Here is a 23,436-nt window from a genome sequence, read left to right on the forward strand (position 1 = left end):
ATGATAATGGCGATGGATAAGAATCTGCTTGTATTTCTCAGTCAGGATTCCATTATTTTGACCAAATTACCAACTCCATTGGCCCAAAAATGCAAAGAAACTCTGCTGTGGTTCCTTGTCGGCTTCCTACAAACAGCCCTCTCCAACTTTTCTATGGACATAAAGCCTTCTGTTAGGGCCACAACTTTAAAATGTTGAGTCATTAGTCCAGAACACTTGCCAACTTTGTAGCAATTGTTCCATGACAAAAACTTTTGACAAGCCTTCCCTGGACTAGAGCGTAGTTGGCTCCTGCCAGTCCGAAGCGGACAACATTGCTGGACATTTTTCAATTACCTTCAGTGATCCACTTTAAATCAGGATATGTGTCCAATTTAAAAGCAAGATGTTAATCTAGAAGTCAAAATGGAGTGCTCTAACATGTTTTCGCGCTCCTCGAGTGTGCCGTTCACCCCGGTTTGGGCAATATTAGAAGGAAGCGTGAATTAATGCTTCTCTATGTTTCCTTCCTGTCGGCATCCACCAGGAACTACGGTTCCCATGGTATTCCTAGCTGCCGGGGTGGTCAACGTGTTGTGAAGAAGATACAGCTTGATCAACACAAAGATCTGCACTCTGTCATAGCTCCATTGGCATACTCTCAATCTGCCAGTCTGCAATCATGGAGAGGAGCTGGTAAAACAAAAATCTGATGAAAGACTCGTCAGGTTCAGAAACAGGAGAGTTACAGAGGTAAAGACTCCACACAATGAGTGGACATATTCATTTTTGCTGGGGGTACTCTTTACAGTGGTTCTCCACCTACATTTAGTTTTAGAAGAATCTGATAAATACCAGAAGCTAAAATGAGAGATTGGCATTACTTGATAACTGCCAACCTGCACTCCCCTACTCTCCTGCCAGAACTGGGTAATTTCAGCTTTGAGTAGAATAGCTGAGTCAGAGACACGTTACTCTCTTTAACCCTTTCATGGCCTGGGCAGTTTTCACAGTTTTAACATACATAAATAAAATCTGAATTATAAAAAACAATATTTACCAAAAATAGATACTAGACACATTGTGAAAACGCCACTTGGCATTTTACAAGCATTGGCGCCTCTATGCAATATTACATCAAAGCGAAACGTTTTGTAAAAAATGCATAAAAATTCATGTTTGTAGCTAATAGTCTGACCCAAGCAGAGCCTGAGATGTACAGCACTGTCTAGAAATAAGAGGTCTAGATGTGCAGAGTTCATACATATGCCTATGTCAACATGCACATATCTTCACAAAATCATCAAACTTATGAAACCAAGAATCTCTGCAACCCAGATACTGTAAACATTTGCATTACGGAGTGGACAAATGGTCGGATTAGGCTTCGTTCACATCGGCGTTAGAACCTTGTTCCGACGTTACATCTGAGCTTTCCGTTAGAACGGGGCCCTGACTGAAACGGAAACCATAGGTTTCCGTGTCCATCACCATTGATTCCAGTGGTGACGGATCCGGTGTCAATGGTTTCCGTTTGTCTCCGTTGTGCAAGGGTTCCGTCGTTTTGACTGAATCAATAGCATTGTCGACTACCGTATTCATTCCGTCAAAACGACGGAACCCTTACACAACGGTGAAAAACGGAAACCATTGGCACCGGATCCGTCACCATTGAAATCATTGGTGATGGAAACGTTTGTTTCAGTCAGGGCTCCATTTTGATGGAAAGCTCCAATGAAACGTCGGAATGAAGTCCTGACGCAGATGTGAATGAAGCCTTAGGCACAGGGGGTGATAAGATGAGAAACTGCTCACCTTTTAAATGTGACAATCAGAAAGCACATACCTTCTCTCATTGGTAAAAGGGGTGATAACATGAAGCTGTACAGGGGAGAGATGACAGAAGCAGACTCCGTTCTTTCTTGCTGCTGTGACTTGCTCTTCCCCCCTCAAATGAATGCTGCAACCCAACTATTGCACCTAGACTTTTGATACTTGTATATGAAAGCTAAGTTTCCGGCTAAGGTGCAAAATCAAGCCCTTATATTCTGGTCGCGGCAAACGTGGCAGAAAAAGTTAATGATAATTTTAATGTTTTTGAATCTTAATGTTGGAAAATCTACATTTTGTACTTTTAGAAACATAAAAAAAACCAATTAGGCCAAAATTGATATAAAACCAAATTAGAGCGCCTAAGATTTTTGCACAGTAGTATAAATAGGTAGCCTCACTCTCTTGATATTGTCTTACTGAAGCGTTTCTATAGCCTATCCCAAAAATATCCCCATATATTCCAAACACACATTAAAGAGAACCTCTAGCTGAAAAATATTACAACAAGGACATTGGTATAATATGCTAATAGGGCTACACTAGTGTGTGCAATTCCGCCCACTATACAGCCACCCAAAGTGCCAAATGGGTGGGGCTGGTAACCTATGAGTTCCAATGTATTTTCTCCTTTAAAGGGAGCCTGTCACCATTAATGTCTGCATTGAACAACCAACAGGCTGTTATAGATTAGGCTAACCTGATTCTGACGTGTAACATGTTTTTCCACAGAGTGCCTCCTTTGAAGAGAAAAAGCTTTTATTACATTTATGCAAATTAGCATTTTGGAGCAACCAGGGCATCATCGTTGCTCCAAAATGCTCTCTCGTCATTCCCCAGTTCAGCCCCCCTCCCTCCCTGCTTACTTTGATCGACAGGGGCCAGGCAGCGTACTAGGTGTGTTCACGCCTAGCCCCGTAGTGTAGCGAACGCGACCCTAAATCCTAATTGGGGCATGCGCAGTAGTGCCGATTGGAACGGTGACTTAAAGGTTGTACTGCGCATGCGTCGTATCCTAATCGGCGGATGCGCAGTGTAATCTTTATGCTCATCGTTCTAATCAGCACTACTGCGCATGCGCCGATTAGGATGTAGGCACTGCGGCCCAACAAGTTTCTTATAATTTACGACAGGCTAATTGTAACATAAGGACACGTTAAAGGGCCTATTACACCGGTGCAACGAACGCCGATCAACAAGACAGCTCGTTGATCGCACTTGTTTGCTCCTGTCACAAGGAGCTATGTATGGGGACAAGCGCTCCTTACTCCGATTGCTCGTCCTCCTCCATACATTATTATCATGTCGGCAGTGCGTCTCCCTGTTTACAGATGTGCTGCCAACAACGATAATATTAAAGTTTTTTAAAATGATACATTCAGCAGATGAATGAGTGTTTGATCATTCATCTGCTGATCACTGCCCTGTTTACACAGGGCAATTATCGGCAATGAGCCTTCTAAGAACGCTTGTCTGCCCGATAATTGCCCAGTGCAAAAGGGCCTTAAGCGTGTATGTCTGGATCTTTCCAGGCGTACACGCTAACCGTAGGAAAAAATTTATGTGAATGGGACCTTATGTGTGTTTTACCTCAGGTCTCACTGTCTTCCTGCTGCACATATGCACCACACCATATATACTGTACATTGTTTACTAGCAATGTACCATAAATACCCAATCTTGTTTTAGTTTTTGTTCAGTTTATTTAACAAAAATCTGAAAATCAAGATTCAAATCGAAAATCGCCCATAGTGTTGAAAAAAATCTAGATTCTATTTTTTGGCAAAATCGCCCAGCCCTAGCTTTGCCTAAAAAAAATGCATAAAAACTGCACCAAAAGGCCCTGTGGGAACTAGCATAACAATGGGAACTAACCAACAACCTGATAACTTTGCCTTGTACTTTTATTATTGGGTCTAGAAGCACTATTGCAGTCACACTACAGCCGAAGAGTTCATGCTGATCTATGCAATGTATTGCAGAAAAATAATCAGAACTTTCCTTATATCGTTCCAACATTGCATCACAATATTGGTCTAATGGATGCTGGATTATTGGTTTTATATTGTAGCTGTAACTGAAAAATAAGTCAGAGCTTCAGCAGTTGCTCCACACAGGGATAGAAGAGGAGGACATTACAAAAGGCAATAGCTTTTCAGATTTCCCTGAAGTGAAATAATTAATATAGTTTTATATATGTTTTTAATGTCTTAAGATATATCACTTTTTCTATATTAATACAATACATAGAGAAGGGAATTAAACATTTAAAGCATATCATGAAATCATCTGTAAAAGTTTTATTACAAAAAGATAAATTACATTACTGTGGGAGATGTCATTACAATTCTTGCTAACCAAATGTTTTTATACCAGAATTAAGGAAAAGTTAGTAAAATTGTGCCTTCTGCCATGTACATACATGAGAAAGGGGATTTGAAGAACTATATATAGTTCAATGCTGGATCCTACCATCCCCAGGTATATATGTAGGCTTAGTCCCAGTTCTGGGTGTATGTACAGCGTAGGTTCCCACCTTACAGAGGTCGCCTTGTCGTGGCAGGTGGGCTAACACTTTTTGATCAAAATGTAAACTAAGAACCTCCCTATTTGTAGGTAGATTTAGCTTCAGTGCATATTTATTTATATTTAGTGGTTTAGGTGGCATTAGTGTTGCAGGGTGCTGTCACCATTTTTTTATATCTGCTGTATATCTGCAGTCACAGGTGTCCTGCACCTGCGTATTTTGTATCATTTAGTTGGAATGTGCTGTTCAACTTTTGTTGTGTCTATGTGATCCATATATGTGGGGTTAGTGACTGCCTCCACTTGTTGTTCTTGCACTCCTCCCATTCTGCCCTGGGTGATTTTAATCAGTTCAATGCTGGATCCTACCATCCCCAGGTATATATGTAGGCTTAGTCCCAGTTCTCGGTGTATGTGCAGCGTAGGTTCCCACCTTACAGAGGTCGCCTTGTCGTGGCAGGTGGGCTAACACTTTTTGATCAAAATGTGCACTAAGAACCTCCCTATTTGTAGGTAGATTGAGCTTTAGTGCATATCTATTTATATTTAGTGGTTTAGGTGGCATTAGTGTTGCAGGGTGCTGTTGCCATTTTTTTATATCTGATATATATATATATATATCAATGAGTATATACCAAAGAGCTGCACATAGCATACAGACAAGGTATAGGTCTCCACATGCATGCATTGGATGCCCAATTTATTAGTGATACACATCTAGTAGTGCTTGGACCCCTTTTGGCCTTCGGAACCGGAGCAATTCGTCCACTAGGTGATGAAATTGTTCTGCTACAATATTGGCCCATGAAAACAGAATTGCTTCTCGTCGTTGCCGCTAATGTGTCCTTCTGCCATAGGATAAACAGCTGCCATGAAGGGATGAACTTGGTTGGCCACATTGCTTAGGTGAACCGTGCTGTTCAAATGTCCATCCACAGGTATCAGAGGACCCAGGGTGTGTCAAGAAAACATTCCCCGCACCATTACTCCACCTCCACGAGCCTGAACTGTTGACACTTGACAGGAAGGGTTCAACGACTTATGCTGCTTGCGTTAAATTCTGAGCCTCCCATCAGCATGGTGTCACAGAAATCTGGATTCATTCGACCAGGCGGTGTACTTTTTTCTACTGCTCAGTAATCCAAGTGATCTTGAGGACGCAGATACAAGTGAATGTGGCTGTCATTTGGCATATGGGGGCCAGTGCGGTTATGTGAGCTTCGGGTCCTAATGATGATCCGTCACTGCATACAGCCGTATATGTGGTCAGTGTTTTCTCCATATATTTTTTTTAAATCAAAATGATTTAAAGCAAAATACATATGGAAAAACGCAAACTGCACATATAGCTCATATGTAGATACAGACATATAAACAATCCAATATGTATGTAGAAACACATATAAATATATTGATCTACAATCAGATGAAGTACACCAGTTGGGCATCACTGACAAATACCCTCACCTAGACAGTGAATACATCATCTGTAGATATAAAACTGCATGATTAGTAACTGTCTTAAGAGCGCGTAAGAAAAAAACTCTCCAAAAAAGCAGAAAATGAGTACACAGAAAAAAAAATATTGAATTTTTTGTGGACTTACATAACCCCTACTGTCAAAAAGTTTTCTTAGAAATCTAAACCTGGAGTGGCAGCCACAGATCCATGCTGTTCATGAAAGCATGGGCGGAAGCTGAACAAAAAATATACGTGTCCACTCACAGAAGCTGCAGAGGAGAAAAAAAATTCTAGCTGTGATACCTATCTGGCTGGAATGAGCGTAAACTGCAACAGCAAATGGGTTTTCCCAATCTGGACAACCCTTATAATTTACCTAAGCTCAACTAAAGGTAAAGATGTCCTTCACACTACAAATACATTTATAATCAAACTGTGAAGTGTACAAGTCATAAACATGTAACTGTTTTGATATGTTGACAGAATATGAGATATACCATGTTGTAATAACATTGGCTGTATAATGGAGTATTGTTAATTAATTATTAATTATCAGACATTTCAGAACAGAAAGAGGCTGACCGCAATGTTCCCTGGTGGGAATATTGCTCTATGTAGTAAAAAATATCTCTCACACGACTATTTTAGTAGCTCTTTTTATGTATACAATTTTACATTTCAGGTTTAGTTATAGTGAAGTTGCAGATGAAGTTCATTACAACCTCCAAGCCCATGCAACACACTACAGTGTTCCTTCAAATTAAAATATTAATGATGACCACTGTAACGTGACAACATTGTAACAGTATGAAAAGCTAGTGTTGTGTTCTAAAGCCCTGAAAATGCCAAGTACAGCAGTACAGTACCTGTAGTACAGGTAGAGAGCAGTACAGAACATGTAGTACAGGTAGAGAGCAGTACAATACATGTAGTACCGGTAGAGAGCAGTACAGAACTTGTAGTAGAGGTAGAGATCAGTACAGAACATGTAGTAACAGTAGAGATCAGTATAGTACATGTAGTACAGGTAGAGAGCAGTACAGAACTTGTAGTAGAGGTAGAGATCAGTACAGAACATGTAGTAACAGTAGAGATCAGTATAGTACATGTAGTACAGGTAGAGAGCAGTACAGAACTTGTAGTAGAGGTAGAGATCAGTACAGAACATGTAGTAACAGTAGAGATCAGTATAGTACATGTAGTACAGGTAGAGAGCAGTACAGAACATGTAGTACAGGTAGAGAGCAGTACAGTACATGTATTACAGGGAGATAGCAGTACAGAACATGTAGTACAGGTAGAAATCAGTACAGAACATGTAGTACAGGTAGAGAGCAGTACAGTACATATAGTACAGGTAGAGAGCAGTACAGAACATGTAGTACAGGTAGAGAGCAGTACAGTACATGTATTACAGGGAGATAGCAGTACAGAACATGTAGTACAGGTAGAAATCAGTACAGAACATGTAGTACAGGTAGAGAGCAGTACAGTACATGCAGTACAGGTAGAGAGCAGTACAGTACATGCAGTACAGGTAGAGAGCAGTACAGTACATGTAGTACAGGTAGAGAGCAGTACAGTACATGTAGTACAGGTAGAGAGCAGTACAGTACATGTAGTACAGGTAGAGAGCAGTACAGTACATGTAGTACAGGTAGAGAGCAGTACAGAACATGTAGTACCGGTAGAGAGCAGTACAGAACATGCAGTACAGGTAGAGAGCAGTACAGAATATGTAGTACATGTAGGGAGCAGTACAGTATATGTAGTACAGGTAGAGATCAGTACAGAACATGTAGTACAGGTAGAGAGCAGTACAGTACATGCAGTACAGGTAGAGAGCAGTACAGTACATGTAGTACAGGTAGAGAGCAGTACAGTACATGTAGTACAGGTAGAGAGCAGTACAGTACATGTAGTACAGGTAGAGAGCAGTACAGTACATGTAGTACAGGTAGAGAGCAGTACAGAACATGTAGTACCGGTAGAGAGCAGTACAGAACATGCAGTACAGGTAGAGAGCAGTACAGAATATGTAGTACATGTAGGGAGCAGTACAGTATATGTAGTACAGGTAGAGATCAGTACAGAACATGTAGTACAGGTAGAGAGCAGTAGAGTACATGTAGTACAGGTAGAGAGCAGTAGAGAACATGTAGTACAGGTAGAGAGCAGTACAGTACATGTAGTACAGGTAGAGAGCAGTACAGTACATGTAGTACAGGTAGAGAGCAGTACAGTACATGTAGTACAGGTAGAGATCAGTACAATACATGTAGTACAGGTAGAGGTCAGTACAGTACATGTAGTACAGGTAGAGAGCAATACAGTACATGTAGTACAGGTAGAGAGGAGTACAGAACATGTAGTACAGGTAGAGAGCAGTACAGAACATGTAGTATCGGTAGAGAGAAGTACAGAACATGCAGTACAGGTAGAGAGCAGTACAGTACATGTAGTACGGGTAGAGATCAGTACAGTACATGTAGTACGGGTAGAGAGCAGTACAGTACATGTAGTACGGGTAGAGAGCAGTACAGTACATGTAGTACAGGTAGAGAGCAGTACAGTACATGTAATACAGGTAGATAGCAGTACAGTACATGTAGTACAGGTTGAGATCAGTACAGTACATGTAGTACAGGTTGAGATCAGTACAGTATATGTAGTACAGGTAGAGAGCAGTACAGTACATGTAGTACAGGTAGAGAGCAGTACAGAACATGTAGAACAGGTAGAGAGCAGTACAGTACATGTAGTACAGGTAGAGAGCAGTACAGAACATGTAGTACAGGTAGAGAGCAGTACAATACATGTAGTACCGGTAGAGAGCAGTACAGAACTTGTAGTAGAGGTAGAGATCAGTACAGAACATGTAGTAACAGTAGAGATCAGTATAGTACATGTAGTACAGGTAGAGAGCAGTACAGAACTTGTAGTAGAGGTAGAGATCAGTACAGAACATGTAGTAACAGTAGAGATCAGTATAGTACATGTAGTACAGGTAGAGAGCAGTACAGAACTTGTAGTAGAGGTAGAGATCAGTACAGAACATGTAGTAACAGTAGAGATCAGTATAGTACATGTAGTACAGGTAGAGAGCAGTACAGAACATGTAGTACAGGTAGAGAGCAGTACAGTACATGTATTACAGGGAGATAGCAGTACAGAACATGTAGTACAGGTAGAAATCAGTACAGAACATGTAGTACAGGTAGAGAGCAGTACAGTACATATAGTACAGGTAGAGAGCAGTACAGAACATGTAGTACAGGTAGAGAGCAGTACAGTACATGTATTACAGGGAGATAGCAGTACAGAACATGTAGTACAGGTAGAAATCAGTACAGAACATGTAGTACAGGTAGAGAGCAGTACAGTACATGCAGTACAGGTAGAGAGCAGTACAGTACATGTAGTACAGGTAGAGAGCAGTACAGTACATGTAGTACAGGTAGAGAGCAGTACAGTACATGTAGTACAGGTAGAGAGCAGTACAGTACATGTAGTACAGGTAGAGAGCAGTACAGAACATGTAGTACCGGTAGAGAGCAGTACAGAACATGCAGTACAGGTAGAGAGCAGTACAGAATATGTAGTACATGTAGGGAGCAGTACAGTATATGTAGTACAGGTAGAGATCAGTACAGAACATGTAGTACAGGTAGAGAGCAGTACAGTACATGCAGTACAGGTAGAGAGCAGTACAGTACATGTAGTACAGGTAGAGAGCAGTACAGTACATGTAGTACAGGTAGAGAGCAGTACAGTACATGTAGTACAGGTAGAGAGCAGTACAGTACATGTAGTACAGGTAGAGAGCAGTACAGAACATGTAGTACCGGTAGAGAGCAGTACAGAACATGCAGTACAGGTAGAGAGCAGTACAGAATATGTAGTACATGTAGGGAGCAGTACAGTATATGTAGTACAGGTAGAGATCAGTACAGAACATGTAGTACAGGTAGAGAGCAGTACAGTACATGTAGTACAGGTAGAGAGCAGTAGAGTACATGTAGTACAGGTAGAGAGCAGTAGAGAACATGTAGTACAGGTAGAGAGCAGTACAGTACATGTAGTACAGGTAGAGAGCAGTACAATACATGTAGTACAGGTAGAGGTCAGTACAGTACATGTAGTACAGGTAGAGAGCAATACAGTACATGTAGTACAGGTAGAGAGGAGTACAGAACATGTAGTACAGGTAGAGAGCAGTACAGAACATGTAGTATCGGTAGAGAGAAGTACAGAACATGCAGTACAGGTAGAGAGCAGTACAGTACATGTAGTACGGGTAGAGATCAGTACTACATGTAGTACGGGTAGAGAGCAGTACAGTACATGTAGTACAGGTAGAGAGCAGTACAGTACATGTAATACAGGTAGATAGCAGTACAGTACATGTAGTACAGGTTGAGATCAGTACAGTACATGTAGTACAGGTTGAGATCAGTACAGTATATGTAGTACAGGTAGAGAGCAGTACAGTACATGTAGTACAGGTAGAGAGCAATACAGTACATGTAGTACAGGTAGAGAGGAGTACAGAACATGTAGTACAGGTAGAGATCAGTACAGTACATGTAGTACAGGGAGATAGCAGTACCATATATGTAGCACAGGTAGAGAGCAGTACAGTACATGTAGTACATGTTGAGATCAGTACAGTATATGTAGTACAGGTAGAGAGCAGTACAGTACATGTAGTACAGCTAGGGAGCAGTACAGTACATGTAGTACAGGTAGGGAGCAGTACAGTACATGTAGTAGAGGTAGACAGCAGTACAGAGAGATAGCAGTACCATATATGTAGCACAGGTAGACAATAGTACAGTGCATGTAGCATTGTATGAACCTTAGAGTAGCGCTACAAGACAGACAAGCAGTGCACGGATGTTTATACCATATCTTCCACTGATTAGTTCTACTTGCGATGCATTCATTCACAGGCATTTGAGCATTGATATGTCCATGCTGATTGGCTGGATCTTCCAGTAAATTGCATTTGCCGCATTGCCTGTGATATCGTAAGCTGAATGTGGTTTCAAGTTACAACGGCCCAGGAAAGACCATTGTATGTTGAAAATATTGTAACCTGGGGAACCATTGTATATTGAAAGCGAAATGTTCTTTGTAAACACAGTACATGTCAGATAAACATAATAGTTTAACCAGAAGAGTTAACATGACAGATCTGAACAATAAAATTGTTTATTTAAGGTGGTGGAGGGAGCGATTGCAGAGCTGGAGGCTTAATAAATGTCTGCATTAGCTCTTCTACCTGCAGGGTAGTCTTCAGCGCTCTGCGTGTTTCAGCATATTTTTAAGATCATTTGGAAAAGACTTCCATTTTTCTATTTTCCAATTATCTTTTATAGCATGCGCTGCTGTTTAATCTTAAAATCATAAATGAAGTTTAAACCCCTACTGACATCTTAAATGTTTATATGGCAATTTGCTAAGGTTATTTGCATGCTGGTGGGAATGCTTCCGTACAATGACAGTACACCAGACACAGTAGATTCACCTGCATGCTAACAAGAATATCAAATTAACAGGAAGTCTTATTCATTCACATTTGCTTTGAGAGATTTTATTAATCCAGTAAAACATTCTGGGACCTGTTGATAGACCCATTTAAATGCTATAGAATGGTATGACAGCGGTCAACTTTAGTTGACTGCATGTATGGAGCATTTGGATCACTGATCCCTATACTACTCTACTATCTGGAGTCTTCTCATCTTGCCACCAATAAAACCAACGTATGCCATAACTGACGATTTAGTGAACCGCCAAAATCCCTAGGAGGAAGGGGCTGCAGCTTTCTGCTGCCAACCAGGCATTGCGCAGGAAACTCAAATTGTACCCAATTTTCAAGATATATATATTCAATATTTACATTCAGACGCCTGTTTGCACAAAGGATATGATACAGTCTAGACTCCAGAAAAAGAAAGATTTGTGCTACCTAAGCTGATACACTGTAACGAGTCAATCAGCTGTACACGTTTATTATTATTTTTTAATAAATAAATATACACCATGATGTCCCTATAGTAAAAACTATCTCCAGACTTTCTTAACTTGGCTATGTCAGCTTGCAGATTGGTCAGACCACAGTCATGTCTCATACACCATGAAAACCCCTACTGCACTATGGAACCCTCATAACTCTAGAAGCTGCCAGACCTCATGTAATAGCAAAATAAACACAATCCAAACATTTTTTCGTATGGCAAAGGAGCTAATTTAGTCAAATTTTATTAATAGTTATAATGCAGCCTATATTACTATGCAGTGATTCCCAAAACTTCACGCTATATATAATAATAATATTAATAATAATTTTAAAAAAAATCATATGGAGATGATACTAGAGGGTTAACACATATATAATAGAGAGGCTCTCACTCTGGAGGACCGATTATGTAGGTATATTACATGCACACTGCAGAGGAACAGCCGATCAGATGGGACCACAACCTCCACCCCAATGCCACAACCGCAGCAAGTCACTGTGGGTATGGTTGAAAGGAAAGAGATAGTCCACACTGAAATTAGAATCAGACTTTAAAGAGGCTCTGTCACCACATTATAAGTGGCCTATATTGTACATGATGTGATCGGCGCTGTAATGTAGATTACAGCAGTGTTTTTTATTTAGAAAATCGATCATTTTTTACAGAGTTATGAACGATTTTAGCTTTATGCTAATGACTTTCTTAATGCCCAACTGGGCGTGTTTTACTTTTTGACCAAGTGGGCGTTTTGGAGAGAAGTGTATGACGCTGACCAATCCGCGTCATACACTTCTCTCCATCCATTTACACAGCACATAGTGATCTTACTAGATCACTATGTGCAGCCACATACTCACACATTAACGTTACTCAAGTGTCCTGACAATGAATAGGCATCACCTCCAGCCTGGACGTGATGTCTATTCAGAATCCTGACACTTCGCTTTTTTACTGCAAAGCAAGCGTAATCTCGTTTTAAATGACATTTTACAGCGTAATCAGGCGAGATTACGCTTGCCTTGCTGTAAATCTCACACAAACGTTACCGAAGTGTCAGGATTCTGAATAGACATCACATCCTGGCTGGAGGTGATGCCTATTCATTGTCAGGACACCTGAGTAACGTTAATATGTGAGTAAGTGACTGCACATAGTGATCTAGTAAGAACACTATGTGCTGTGTAAATGAATGGGGAGAAGTGTATGACGCTGATTGGTCACTGATTGGTCAGCGTCATACACTTCTCTCCACAACGCCCACTTGGTCAAAAAGTAAAACACGCCCAGTTGGGCATTAAGAAACTAATTAGCATAAAGCTAAAATAGGTCATAACTCCGTCAAAAATGATTGTTTTTCTAAATAAAAAACACTGCTGTAATCTACATTACAGCGCAGATCATATTATGTACAAGATAGGCCACTTATAAAGTGGTGGCAGAGCCTCTTTAAATAAAAATATTTTTTTTTATATATAATAAGGTACCAGTTACCATATTTGTCATTTGTCAACAAGTCAGCAAATCAGATTGTTCCTTTTATGCTTTTTAATATTTCACACATTGGTACTAATTTCAAATATGACTGTAATCCCTGCAGCTTTATACACTGCCTTATTTGTACCTTTAAAAAATTCCATTTATGCCATAGCAAACTCATTTTTGTACTTACCACCTCTTCATCTGATAATTCCCGGCCCTGGATGCTGCTGTTTTCTCGCACGGTTAACTGGTGTTTTTTTCCTTTAATATGGCTGAAGAGATAAACCTCAGAAGAAATCTGTCAGGAAGAGTGAAGAGAATATTAGTAAAGAATATCTTCAGCATTACATATTCCATTATAGACTTACTTATGCTCTGTGTTAGCTATAATAAAAATAGCACACAAGAGAAACGGTAACTGGAGGAATAGAAAAGTTAAAGGGATTTTCCAGTTATAAGAAATTGATGGCCTATTCTCAGAATTATAAGAATTGATGGCCATCAATATCTGATCGGTGGGGGTCCGACTCCTGTCAGCCCCGCCGATCAACTGTTTTGAAGGGACCGCGGCGCTCATGTGAACGCTGCTTCCCCTTCATTCCTTATTTTCTAATACTGTGAATCCACGACACACTTGTAGTGGTGATTCACAGTATTACCGCCTTCTCCTATTCATTCATTATCTGCTCGTACTGTGAATCGCCGACACACTTGTAGTGGTGATTCACAGTAGTACAGCCTTCTCCTATTCATTCCTTATCTGCTCGTACTGTGAATCGCCGACACACTTGTGGTGGTGATTCACAGTATTACAGCCTTCTCCTATTCATTCATTATCTGCTCGTACTGTGATTCACCGACACACTTGTAGTGGTGATTCACAGTATTACAGCCTTCTCCTATTCATTCCTTATGGGAGAAGGCTTTAATACTGCAAACAAATATCTTGAAAATGGTGAGAAATTGAAACACAAACTATATTAGAAAGTTGTATAAATTTCATTTATTTAGTGATTAAGCATTAATAACATAAAACCAGAAAAATTCAATAATAATATTTTTAGGTTAAAAAATTTAAGAAAAGTACCTGGGTACCAAGAAATTATGGGTATAAATGGATAAAGTGTTTGGCTATTTCGATGGCTATAAGAAACAGGGAGTGAGCAGGTTAAGACTTACCATTACTGAACATAGAGTGCACTGCTTTTTCCGCTCATATGGGGTGAGTTTAGGCGCATAGTCGGTGTTTGCATGTCTTCCACTGCTCAACTCTGCTGCTTTTTCCTTCCGTTGCTCAATCTGTTCCAGGTGTCTGCGAACACCTTCATCATGCTGAATTTCAAAAAGAAAAGCTGTGAGCTTATGCTTTACAGACCCCCTAAAAATTAACCCCCTAAGGATCAAATACACAACATTATGTATATATTTATAGTTTTGAATCTCTATGATTACCCTATTCTCTGTCATCAAGGAAAAAAACAACGGACGTGAAAGTGACAGGATTAAGATTACCACCTACACATATCCGAACAAAGATACAGTATAGAGTTAAAAATTGTCTCTCAATCCATTTTGACTATTTTTGTAACGCCCACAAGAAGTAAAATTACAAATCCAGACAATACAGACTACTTATATAGCTAGCTATCCTAATTCTCACCCCCGTAACTTTCCTGATACGCCAAATTGACATTATTTATTAATAGGACATCATTTTGGACAATACTACTAGAAGAGTTAGTGTGGCACTGGTTATTGCTAAAATAATCTATTAAAGGGGCACGGATCAACTGATGACCTATCCACAGGGTAGGTCATCAGTATGTGATCGGTGGGGGTCCGACACCTGGACCCAACACCGATCAGCTGCTCCGGCTGCCCCCGGATGTTATGCAGGGTATGCAGAGTTCGGAGCCGGAAGCAGATGGCTCTGACCACTGTTAGCGGCCGTGCTGCAGTACAGCAACTCTGCTCCTATTCACTTGAATAGGAGCAGAGCTGCAGTACTGCAGCTCGGCCACTATTTTGTGACTGGAGCCATCTGCTTCCGGTATGGACATCAGGTGGCCGGAGGCAGCCGATCGGTGCATGGTCCGGTTGTTGGACCCTCACCGATCATATACTGATGACCTATCCGTGCCTGGACAACCCCTTTAATGCACAGAAGAAAAACAATTGACTGAACATAACATTATAGCAAACATACAGTATTCTACTAGAGCCAAGTGCCTACACAGCCAGTCTGTCTACTGTATGCCCATGTCAACTGTAGTACACCTTAAGGCTGGGTTTCACAAGCGCAAATCGACATAATAAGTGGACTGGTGTTTGTTTAAAGTCCCTTTTACACGGGCCAATGCAAACGGTATGGGGACGAACTGTTCTTAATATGATAGTTCGGTCCACATACAGTTTGCATATTGTCGGCAACGGTTTGCTGGCGGCAACAATGATTTTTTGGGATGCATTTGCTCGTTTGTAGTAAGTAAAAAAATCAGATGGTCCGGCATTTTCAGTGTCCACACCAGGAGGTAAAAGCTGCTCAAGAACTAGAACAACACTGACATTTTTTGCTAGAACAAGAAAATGTTTCGGACACCATTAATAGCCAGTTATAATCAATAATACAGCACCTTTTCTGGTTACTATCTCTCACCAATCAAACAATGCGTTAACCCCTTCAGTCCTCATCTCTAACTATCAGAGCACTTCCTGAACTTGACCAGCATCTCAGTTAAATTTTTTATTGGGATCGTCATGGTAAGAAAACATCCCAAAAAGTCAACTAACCTCTGTATTTATGGAGACACTGACTACAAAATGCCTTGACAAAACCGAATTTATGACAATAGTTCTCCTTATGTTGGATCTTTCATGATTATCTTTTGTGAATTTAGATGGTTATGGTTTTGTAAGCATTCCGTATAAGCCTAATATTTGCATATTGTAGGTATTCTAAAAGGGATTCTTACAGTAGTTATTATTATTTTATTTACTAAGTAACGCAACATGTAGACACAAAGTAGAAGATTCTAACCAGTGATGTATATGGTGTCTGTATGCGCCATCAGAAAACATAGAAGCACTCGAAATGCACAGACAGACGGCCTCCACAGGACTCCGTGCTACCCCGATGCCTCTAATCACAACCAGAATGCTCTTCTGATGGTATAAAGGGGGTTTGTAGCTGGGAAAAGTGAGTAGTATTAAAGAGGTCATGCGGTAATCTGCAGTCTAACAATACTAATTGACTGTAAAGTCAGGATGCGGTGAAGCAGTAACACAGGAGTCTGCTGGAGAGCGCCCTGCTCACAGACACACACAGATAACATCTAGAGAGGGAGAGACTGGCCTGGGGCACGGGAATCATTCGGGGTGGGGTGCTGACTGAAAGCTTCAAGTCTCTGAGGTGGTTAACTCTAATATACTAAATGACATGTCCTGTCCTCCCTTCACAAACTAGGTGGGCTGGATGCAGCTTATCTCTTCTCAATATCTTGCTTTCTAGGCTCTGAAATTAGGTAAGGGAATGCTTTGAATGGTTCCTCCTGCAACCTAACATATACAAAAAAGGACCCCAGGCCTTCATTTCTGACTAAATAGAAAACATAGGTAGCTTAATTGAATTCCATCTAACCCTCCACGAGGCATAATTATTATTTTCTAACAAATGTGATTGCGACCGACTGCAGGTTCTTCGATTTTATTACCAACCTTGAGCTGGATCTTCTTTTGCAGCTCTTCCATAGCCTCTTGCTGGGCTGCTGTCAGTGCGGCCAACCTTTCTTCCCTGTCCCTTTAATTAAGATGTGACACTGATCAGTGATTAATGAACATAAAAAAACAGGATAAAATAAAATGAAGGACAGGATGTTAAGATTCTAGTTGCATTCTGTTTTTTTTTTTAACAAATGTTTTTATTGTGATTTTCACCATAAACAATTATTTTACAATGAAACAGAAACATCAAAGCGACAAGAGCATTGTGATAATAACAACGATTGATATTATAGCAGAAGATACAGCTAATCCTGTGCATAAAAATCAGAAATATATGGGTGTCCGCCATGTCAGTAGCTAGGTAAGGAACAATGCCCCTATCAGTACAGTAAATCATAAGAAATAAAATAACAGCAAATCAAAAATAAATCAGCACTTTGCTCAAGTGCAAACAAAAGTTCCTATGTGGAACTTAGAACCAGCTATGCTCCCCACATTCCCCAAAACACTGCCACTCAGCAAATATTGTATACCCTATTCCCTTGTGGTAGGCACAGGCATAAATGCCCCAGAGTGTATTAATGGGAAACCTGCGGTCCCGCCTAACAGGTTCCAAAACGTAGGTCTGGGTTTCACATATATTGTTATTATGACATCGGTGGTGATCCCATCAATACCCTTTCCTGGTACCACACAGTGCTCTGGAAATTGGTCTTGATAGCCTCCCTAACTCGTTGTGGAAGAACAGAGATAAAACTTCCCCAAGTGTCAAAAAAAGATTCTATGAGCGCCGTCTTATGTATTGAGGTTTCCGTCCAGTCCATCCTGAACAAAAATGTGAATTTATCCAAAAACATTAGATTTTACACCTGCTGCCGCTATCATATGCAATAATTTACCTGCTCCCAATGTATAGGTTGCATTCTGTTTTATGAATTATAAGCTTCTGCTTTGAGTTATGATATTTTAAAGCTAGGTCATGTCAGTAAGTAAGCTGATGGGTAAAGTAAGCTTTAATAATATGAAGCTGGACTATGGACATAATGGCTCTCCAGTGTGATAGAGAATGGTACGAAATGCCTCTCTAGGACAACGCAGATTGCACAACTTGTAGTAACTGCTTATATATTCACATCATTTATTGCGGTGTTCATTTCTATCATATATGCATCGGTGTCCCTTATTTATATAGTTGTTAATAGAATGTTAAAATGATTCAATATAAGTTCTTGTTCACATCTAGGTCGGGGCATGCCGTTGTTCTGCTCCATCAGATGAGCAGAACGAGGGAATGCCGGACGCAACGGTTCCTTTGCAACACGGACACAATTGGCGGCCTACAGAGCCCATTGACTTTAATGGATCAGGTCAGCTTTTTGTCGGGGTGTCCGTGGTTTTACTAGAAACAATAGCGGAGCATGCTGCGGTATTGTTTCTGGTAATCTCTGCTGAATCTGTGACAGAGGCCACTAATAGAGCCTCCAACGCGGATGTGAACAGGCCCTAATCTTTTATCAAATCCAAATTATGAACTGAATGCTGCAATGCAGTGATGTTAAAGTATAGGCTCACCTGTGAACATCATATTACAGTTTATAAATTGATATCAACATATACCTAAAAAGTTGAGCAGCTTTGCAACTACATTGCCGTTTCGGTAAGTACTTACAGTACATATTACACCTCAAGCTGCATTCAGATTTATGAAGAGTGCTCATATTTCCAAAGTCAAATTACTGCTCAGTGTTTGATATAAAGACTATACCTCCCAGAATACAAATCACCAGAGCAAGCTCAGAAGATACAGAATCGTGAATACAGCTCTGGATGAGAATGTTCTATGTAGATTGCATCTAAACAAATATTGTAGCATGGTATATATATACATTAGACCACAATGCTGTCCGTGGTTATATAAGCAATTATTAGCAATAGAATGTATCATAGTATAGTTTAGCCAAAGAGTAGATGCCATCTTTTTAACTAATCTGTTAGATTTCTGCCCTGTGGCAATACCATCAGTCACCGGTGACAGAAAGATCCAAACAATAATAAGACGCTGTTGTCACTGGCAACTAGGAGCCAAGGTCGTACATAATATTTGGTTGCGGGGTTCGTATAAATCCGAGGGCCATGTAATGGATCACATAGATAAATCAAAGCCTGCACAATGTTGTCCTATTGCTCACCCTGTAGTGACTAGGGATGCACGATGCATCGAAACTTCGATACTGTTTAGATACTTTGCATCCCCAAACGGTTCGATACCGTTATTTCCTGTATTTCGATACTAAGTTGTGCGACCACACAGCTCAGTATAGTAACACATGAATATATATGAGCGGGGCTGCAGCTGTATAACACAGCCATTGCCCCGTCCTGACAACAAGTGCGCGCCGTCAGGATGAGGGGATGCGGCCGGCGCTGCACTAATGATTGCCGGCAATGAAGAAAGAACATGGCGGACACACTGCAAAACACCTCCATCTTCATTCTTCAGTGCCTGTGCCGCTGCTCATTAGTGCAGCGCCGGCCGCATCTCCTCATGCTGACCGTGCGCGCACTTCCTGTCAGGAGCGGGGCAATGGCTGTAACACAGCCACAGTCCCGCTGTAACGGTGGAGATCAGAGAAACCTCATCTCCGCCGTTATTCCCGTGAATGCTGCGATCACAGCGGACTGCAGCATTCAGGAGAAAATGGGAAGGGGGGGATGCCGTTTGGATTGCGTCACAGGGAATTCCTGTGACACGATCGAGGGCCACACCATATATGGGCAGACAGCCCAGGGTCCATTGAAGGACCCCATGGCTGTCTGACCATATTTCCTGTTAAGGCATACTTCGGTATGCCCTTACAACTGCCGGTGTACTATCTGTACACAGGCTAATGTACTGGCATATAGATATGTACCAGTACATTAAAGTTTAAAAATAAGTAAAAAATAAATAAATAAAGTAATGTTAAATTAAAAACAAAACAAAACACACACACACACACACTTCAATAAACCATTAAAATAAGTCTCGATACATAAAATATACACATATTTGGTATCGTCGCGACCGTAATAACACATTTATAGCGTCATTCAAGTTTATGCTTTTATAAAATAAAAACTGCTTTCTTTCACTTATTCTGAGGCGCGAGGTGTGATGAATTTTGAACCACTATGTGCGTAATTAACCCCATTATGTACCTCACACATTAACCCAATGTTGTCCATTATGACTGAGGAACATGATGGGGATAATTACTATTAATGTGAGGCACGTGGAGATTCAAAATTCATAATACCTCGTGCCTCACATCAGAAAACGGAAGATCTTTTTTTTTATTATTGTTGGCAAAAGTATCATTTGGTATCGAAATCGCAATACTACATAAAGTATCGGTATCGAAGTCCAAATTCTGGTATCGTGACATCCCTAGTAGTGACCCTAGTCTTTGGCCCTGATGGATAAACAGAGTAATGGCCCTGAAAGGGGCGACCCCGTACTGGAGCCTCCTACTAACTCTATTGCGCCCTATAGTGGATAAACACACTCATAAGGTGCAAATGACAGGATAGGAATATATAAAGAATATACACAAAAAAGGTGTCCGTATACATAACAAAAATGGTAAGTATCTCATAATTCCCATACACAATACTTGGTTGTGGGTGCCAATAGATTAAGGGCCAATACAAAAAAAATACCATGGCAATAGGAGTCTATATAATAAATTCCGCTTACTGACCCTCTAAAGGCCCTAATCTTATGCCCTTATGGACAAGCAGAGTAATCACCCAGAAAGGGGCAATCCCGCACTGGAACCTCATACAAACCATATCCAGCCCTAGTGGAGGGACTCACACATACGTATAAACACTTGGCAGAGTAAATAAGAATAGACATATAGAAGAAAAGGTGACCGTGCAGTCATATGCTGCCATGATGGATAGGATTTATTGCCTAATATTATCATAGCCATTACAGATGACAGAACAAATTGTATGTTTGTACATATAAAAATACTGATGTTACCCATAAAGATAACAGTTAAATCCTTAGCTGCAGAAATCCAGTGGCCAGTACACGGTGAGTAAATATATATTTTTCAGTTGGCACTATGCTTAGTTTAATTGTATGAACGTGTGGGGTCGAGCAAAGACGTTTACAGACTATGACAGTATCCACCAACACTATAGATTGCACCATGTGTTACCAGCAGATAAGACATTGATCTATAAATCGAAGGTTTAACCCCTTCCCGCTCCTTGACGTACTATTACGTCATGGCAGCTGTATCGTTCGCGCTCCATGCCGTAATAGTACGTCTCGGGAGTAACGGCCGTTTCGGCCGTCCTCCCGACACATACAGGAGCTGTGACAGCTGCTGTCTTGTTCAGCAGCTGTCACAGCTCCTACAGCGGGGACCGATCGCTGTGTCCCCGCTGATTAACCCCTTAAAAGCCGCGTTCTATAGAGATCGCGGCTTTTTAGGGGTTAAGCTGCCATCGCCGGCCTGCTACGCGATAGCGGCCGGCGATGGTGACTATGGCAACCGGACACCAAACAATGGCGTCCGGCTATGCCATAGACGGAAGCCTAGTGGGTCCTGACAACGTCAGGACCCACTATGCTTGCTGTCAGTGAGTAGCTGACAGTTCTAATACACTGCACTACGCATGTAGTGCAGTGTATTAGAATAGCGATCAGAGCCTCCTGCCCTCATGTCCCCTAGTGGGACAAAGTAATAAAGTGAAAAAAAAGTTAAAAAAAGATGTGTAAAAATAAGAAAATAAAAGATTTAAAAGTAATAAAAGTAAAAATCCCCCCTTTTCCCTTATCAGTCCTTTATTATTAATAAAAATATATAAACAAACAAATAAACTATACATAATTGGTATCGCCGCGTCCGTAACGGCCTGAACTACAAAATTATTTCATTATTTATCCCGCACGGTGAACGCCGTAAAATAAAATAATAATAAACCGTACCACAATCACAATTGTTTGGTCACTTCACCTCCCAAAAAATTGAATAAAAAGAGATCAAAAAGTCGCATGTACCTAAAAATGGTCCTGATCGAAACTACAGATCGTTACGCAAAAAATAAGTCCTCGCACGGCTTTATTGATTGAAAAATAAAAACGTTATGGCTCTTAGAATAAGGTAACACAAAAAGTGAATGATTGTTTACAAAACGTATTTTATTGTGCAAACGCCATAAGACATAAAAAAAAACTATAAACATCTGGTATCGCCGTAATTGTATCGCCACGCAGAATAAAGTGAATATGTCATTTATAGCGCACGGTGAACGCTGTAAAAAAAAACGAAAAAAAAAAAACAATAGTACAATTGCTGTTTTTTAGTCACCACGCCACCTAAAAATAGAATAAAAACTGATCAAAAAGCCGCATGCACCCCAAGAAAACTACAATGGATTCCTCAAGGGGTCTAGTTTCCAAATTGGGGTCACTTTTGGGGGGTTCCCAATGTTTTGGCACCACAAGACCTCTTCAAACCGGACATGGTGCCTAATAAAAAAGAGGCCTCAAAATCCACTAGGTGCCTCTTTGCTTCGGAGGCCGGTGCTTCAGTCCATTACCGCCCGAGGGCCACACGTGGGATATTTCTCTAAACTGCAGAATCTGGGCAATACGAATTAAGTTGCGTTTCTCTGATAAATCCTTTTGTGTTATAAAAAAAATGGTATAAAGAGGATTTTCTGACAAAAAAAAAATGTAAATTTCACCTCTACTTTGCTCTAAATTTTTGTGAAACACCTAAAGGGTTCATAAACTTTCTACATGCTGTTGTGAATACTTTGAGGGGTCTAGTTTCTAAAATGGGGTATTTGATAGGGGTTTCTAATATATGGGCCCCTCAAAGCAACTTCAGAACTGAACTGGAACCTAAAAAAATAAATAAATGAGGCAATACTTCGCTTCTTACATTATACTGATAATGAGCCGTGCCCACCCTGAGATGACCCCAGTTTTGACCGTTTGTATAAACGGAGACCCCTATTAGACCGTTCCAGTGCCCGGTTTTCCCAAGCATACACCCCCGAGAAGTGTATTTCTATTGATGAGTCCCTGGTACATTTTAAAGGGAGGGTTCAATTCCGCGAGTACCTGCCGGGTAAGAGGGCAAGGTATGGCGTGAAGATGTATAAGCTGTGAGAGTGCATCAGGGTATACCTACAGGTTTAGGATATATGAAGGAAAGGCCACCCCCAAACCAGACTGCATCCTGGACTACAATAGGTACATGGGAGGGGTGGACTTGTAAGATCAAGCCCTGAAGCCCTACAGCGCCATGCGGTGTGGTATAAGAAGCTGGTCGGGAACATCATATAGATGGCTTTGTACAATGCGTACGTGCTACGTCGATGTGCAGGCCAGACGGGAACTTTCCTGGAA

The 23,436-nt window shown here is 40.8% G+C and overlaps 1 protein-coding gene across 2 annotated transcripts in view; it reads right to left on the reverse strand.

The window, feature by feature from the left end:
• Positions 1-23,436, reverse strand: part of SCAPER (S-phase cyclin A associated protein in the ER) — a 217,718-nt gene that overhangs the window by 117,840 nt on the left and 76,442 nt on the right. For both annotated transcript variants that reach the window (XM_075857645.1, XM_075857644.1), the window contains exons 17-19: positions 17,016-17,097; positions 14,481-14,633; positions 13,492-13,599 (exon numbers count right to left, since the gene is read on the reverse strand). In XM_075857645.1, coding sequence (XP_075713760.1) covers positions 13,492-13,599; positions 14,481-14,633; positions 17,016-17,097 — 343 coding nt within the window. The remainder of the gene's footprint in view (positions 1-13,491; positions 13,600-14,480; positions 14,634-17,015; positions 17,098-23,436) is intronic.

The sequence above is a fragment of the Rhinoderma darwinii genome, chromosome 3, assembly GCF_050947455.1.
Source record: "Rhinoderma darwinii isolate aRhiDar2 chromosome 3, aRhiDar2.hap1, whole genome shotgun sequence".
Classification (NCBI taxonomy): Eukaryota; Metazoa; Chordata; class Amphibia; order Anura; family Rhinodermatidae; genus Rhinoderma; species Rhinoderma darwinii.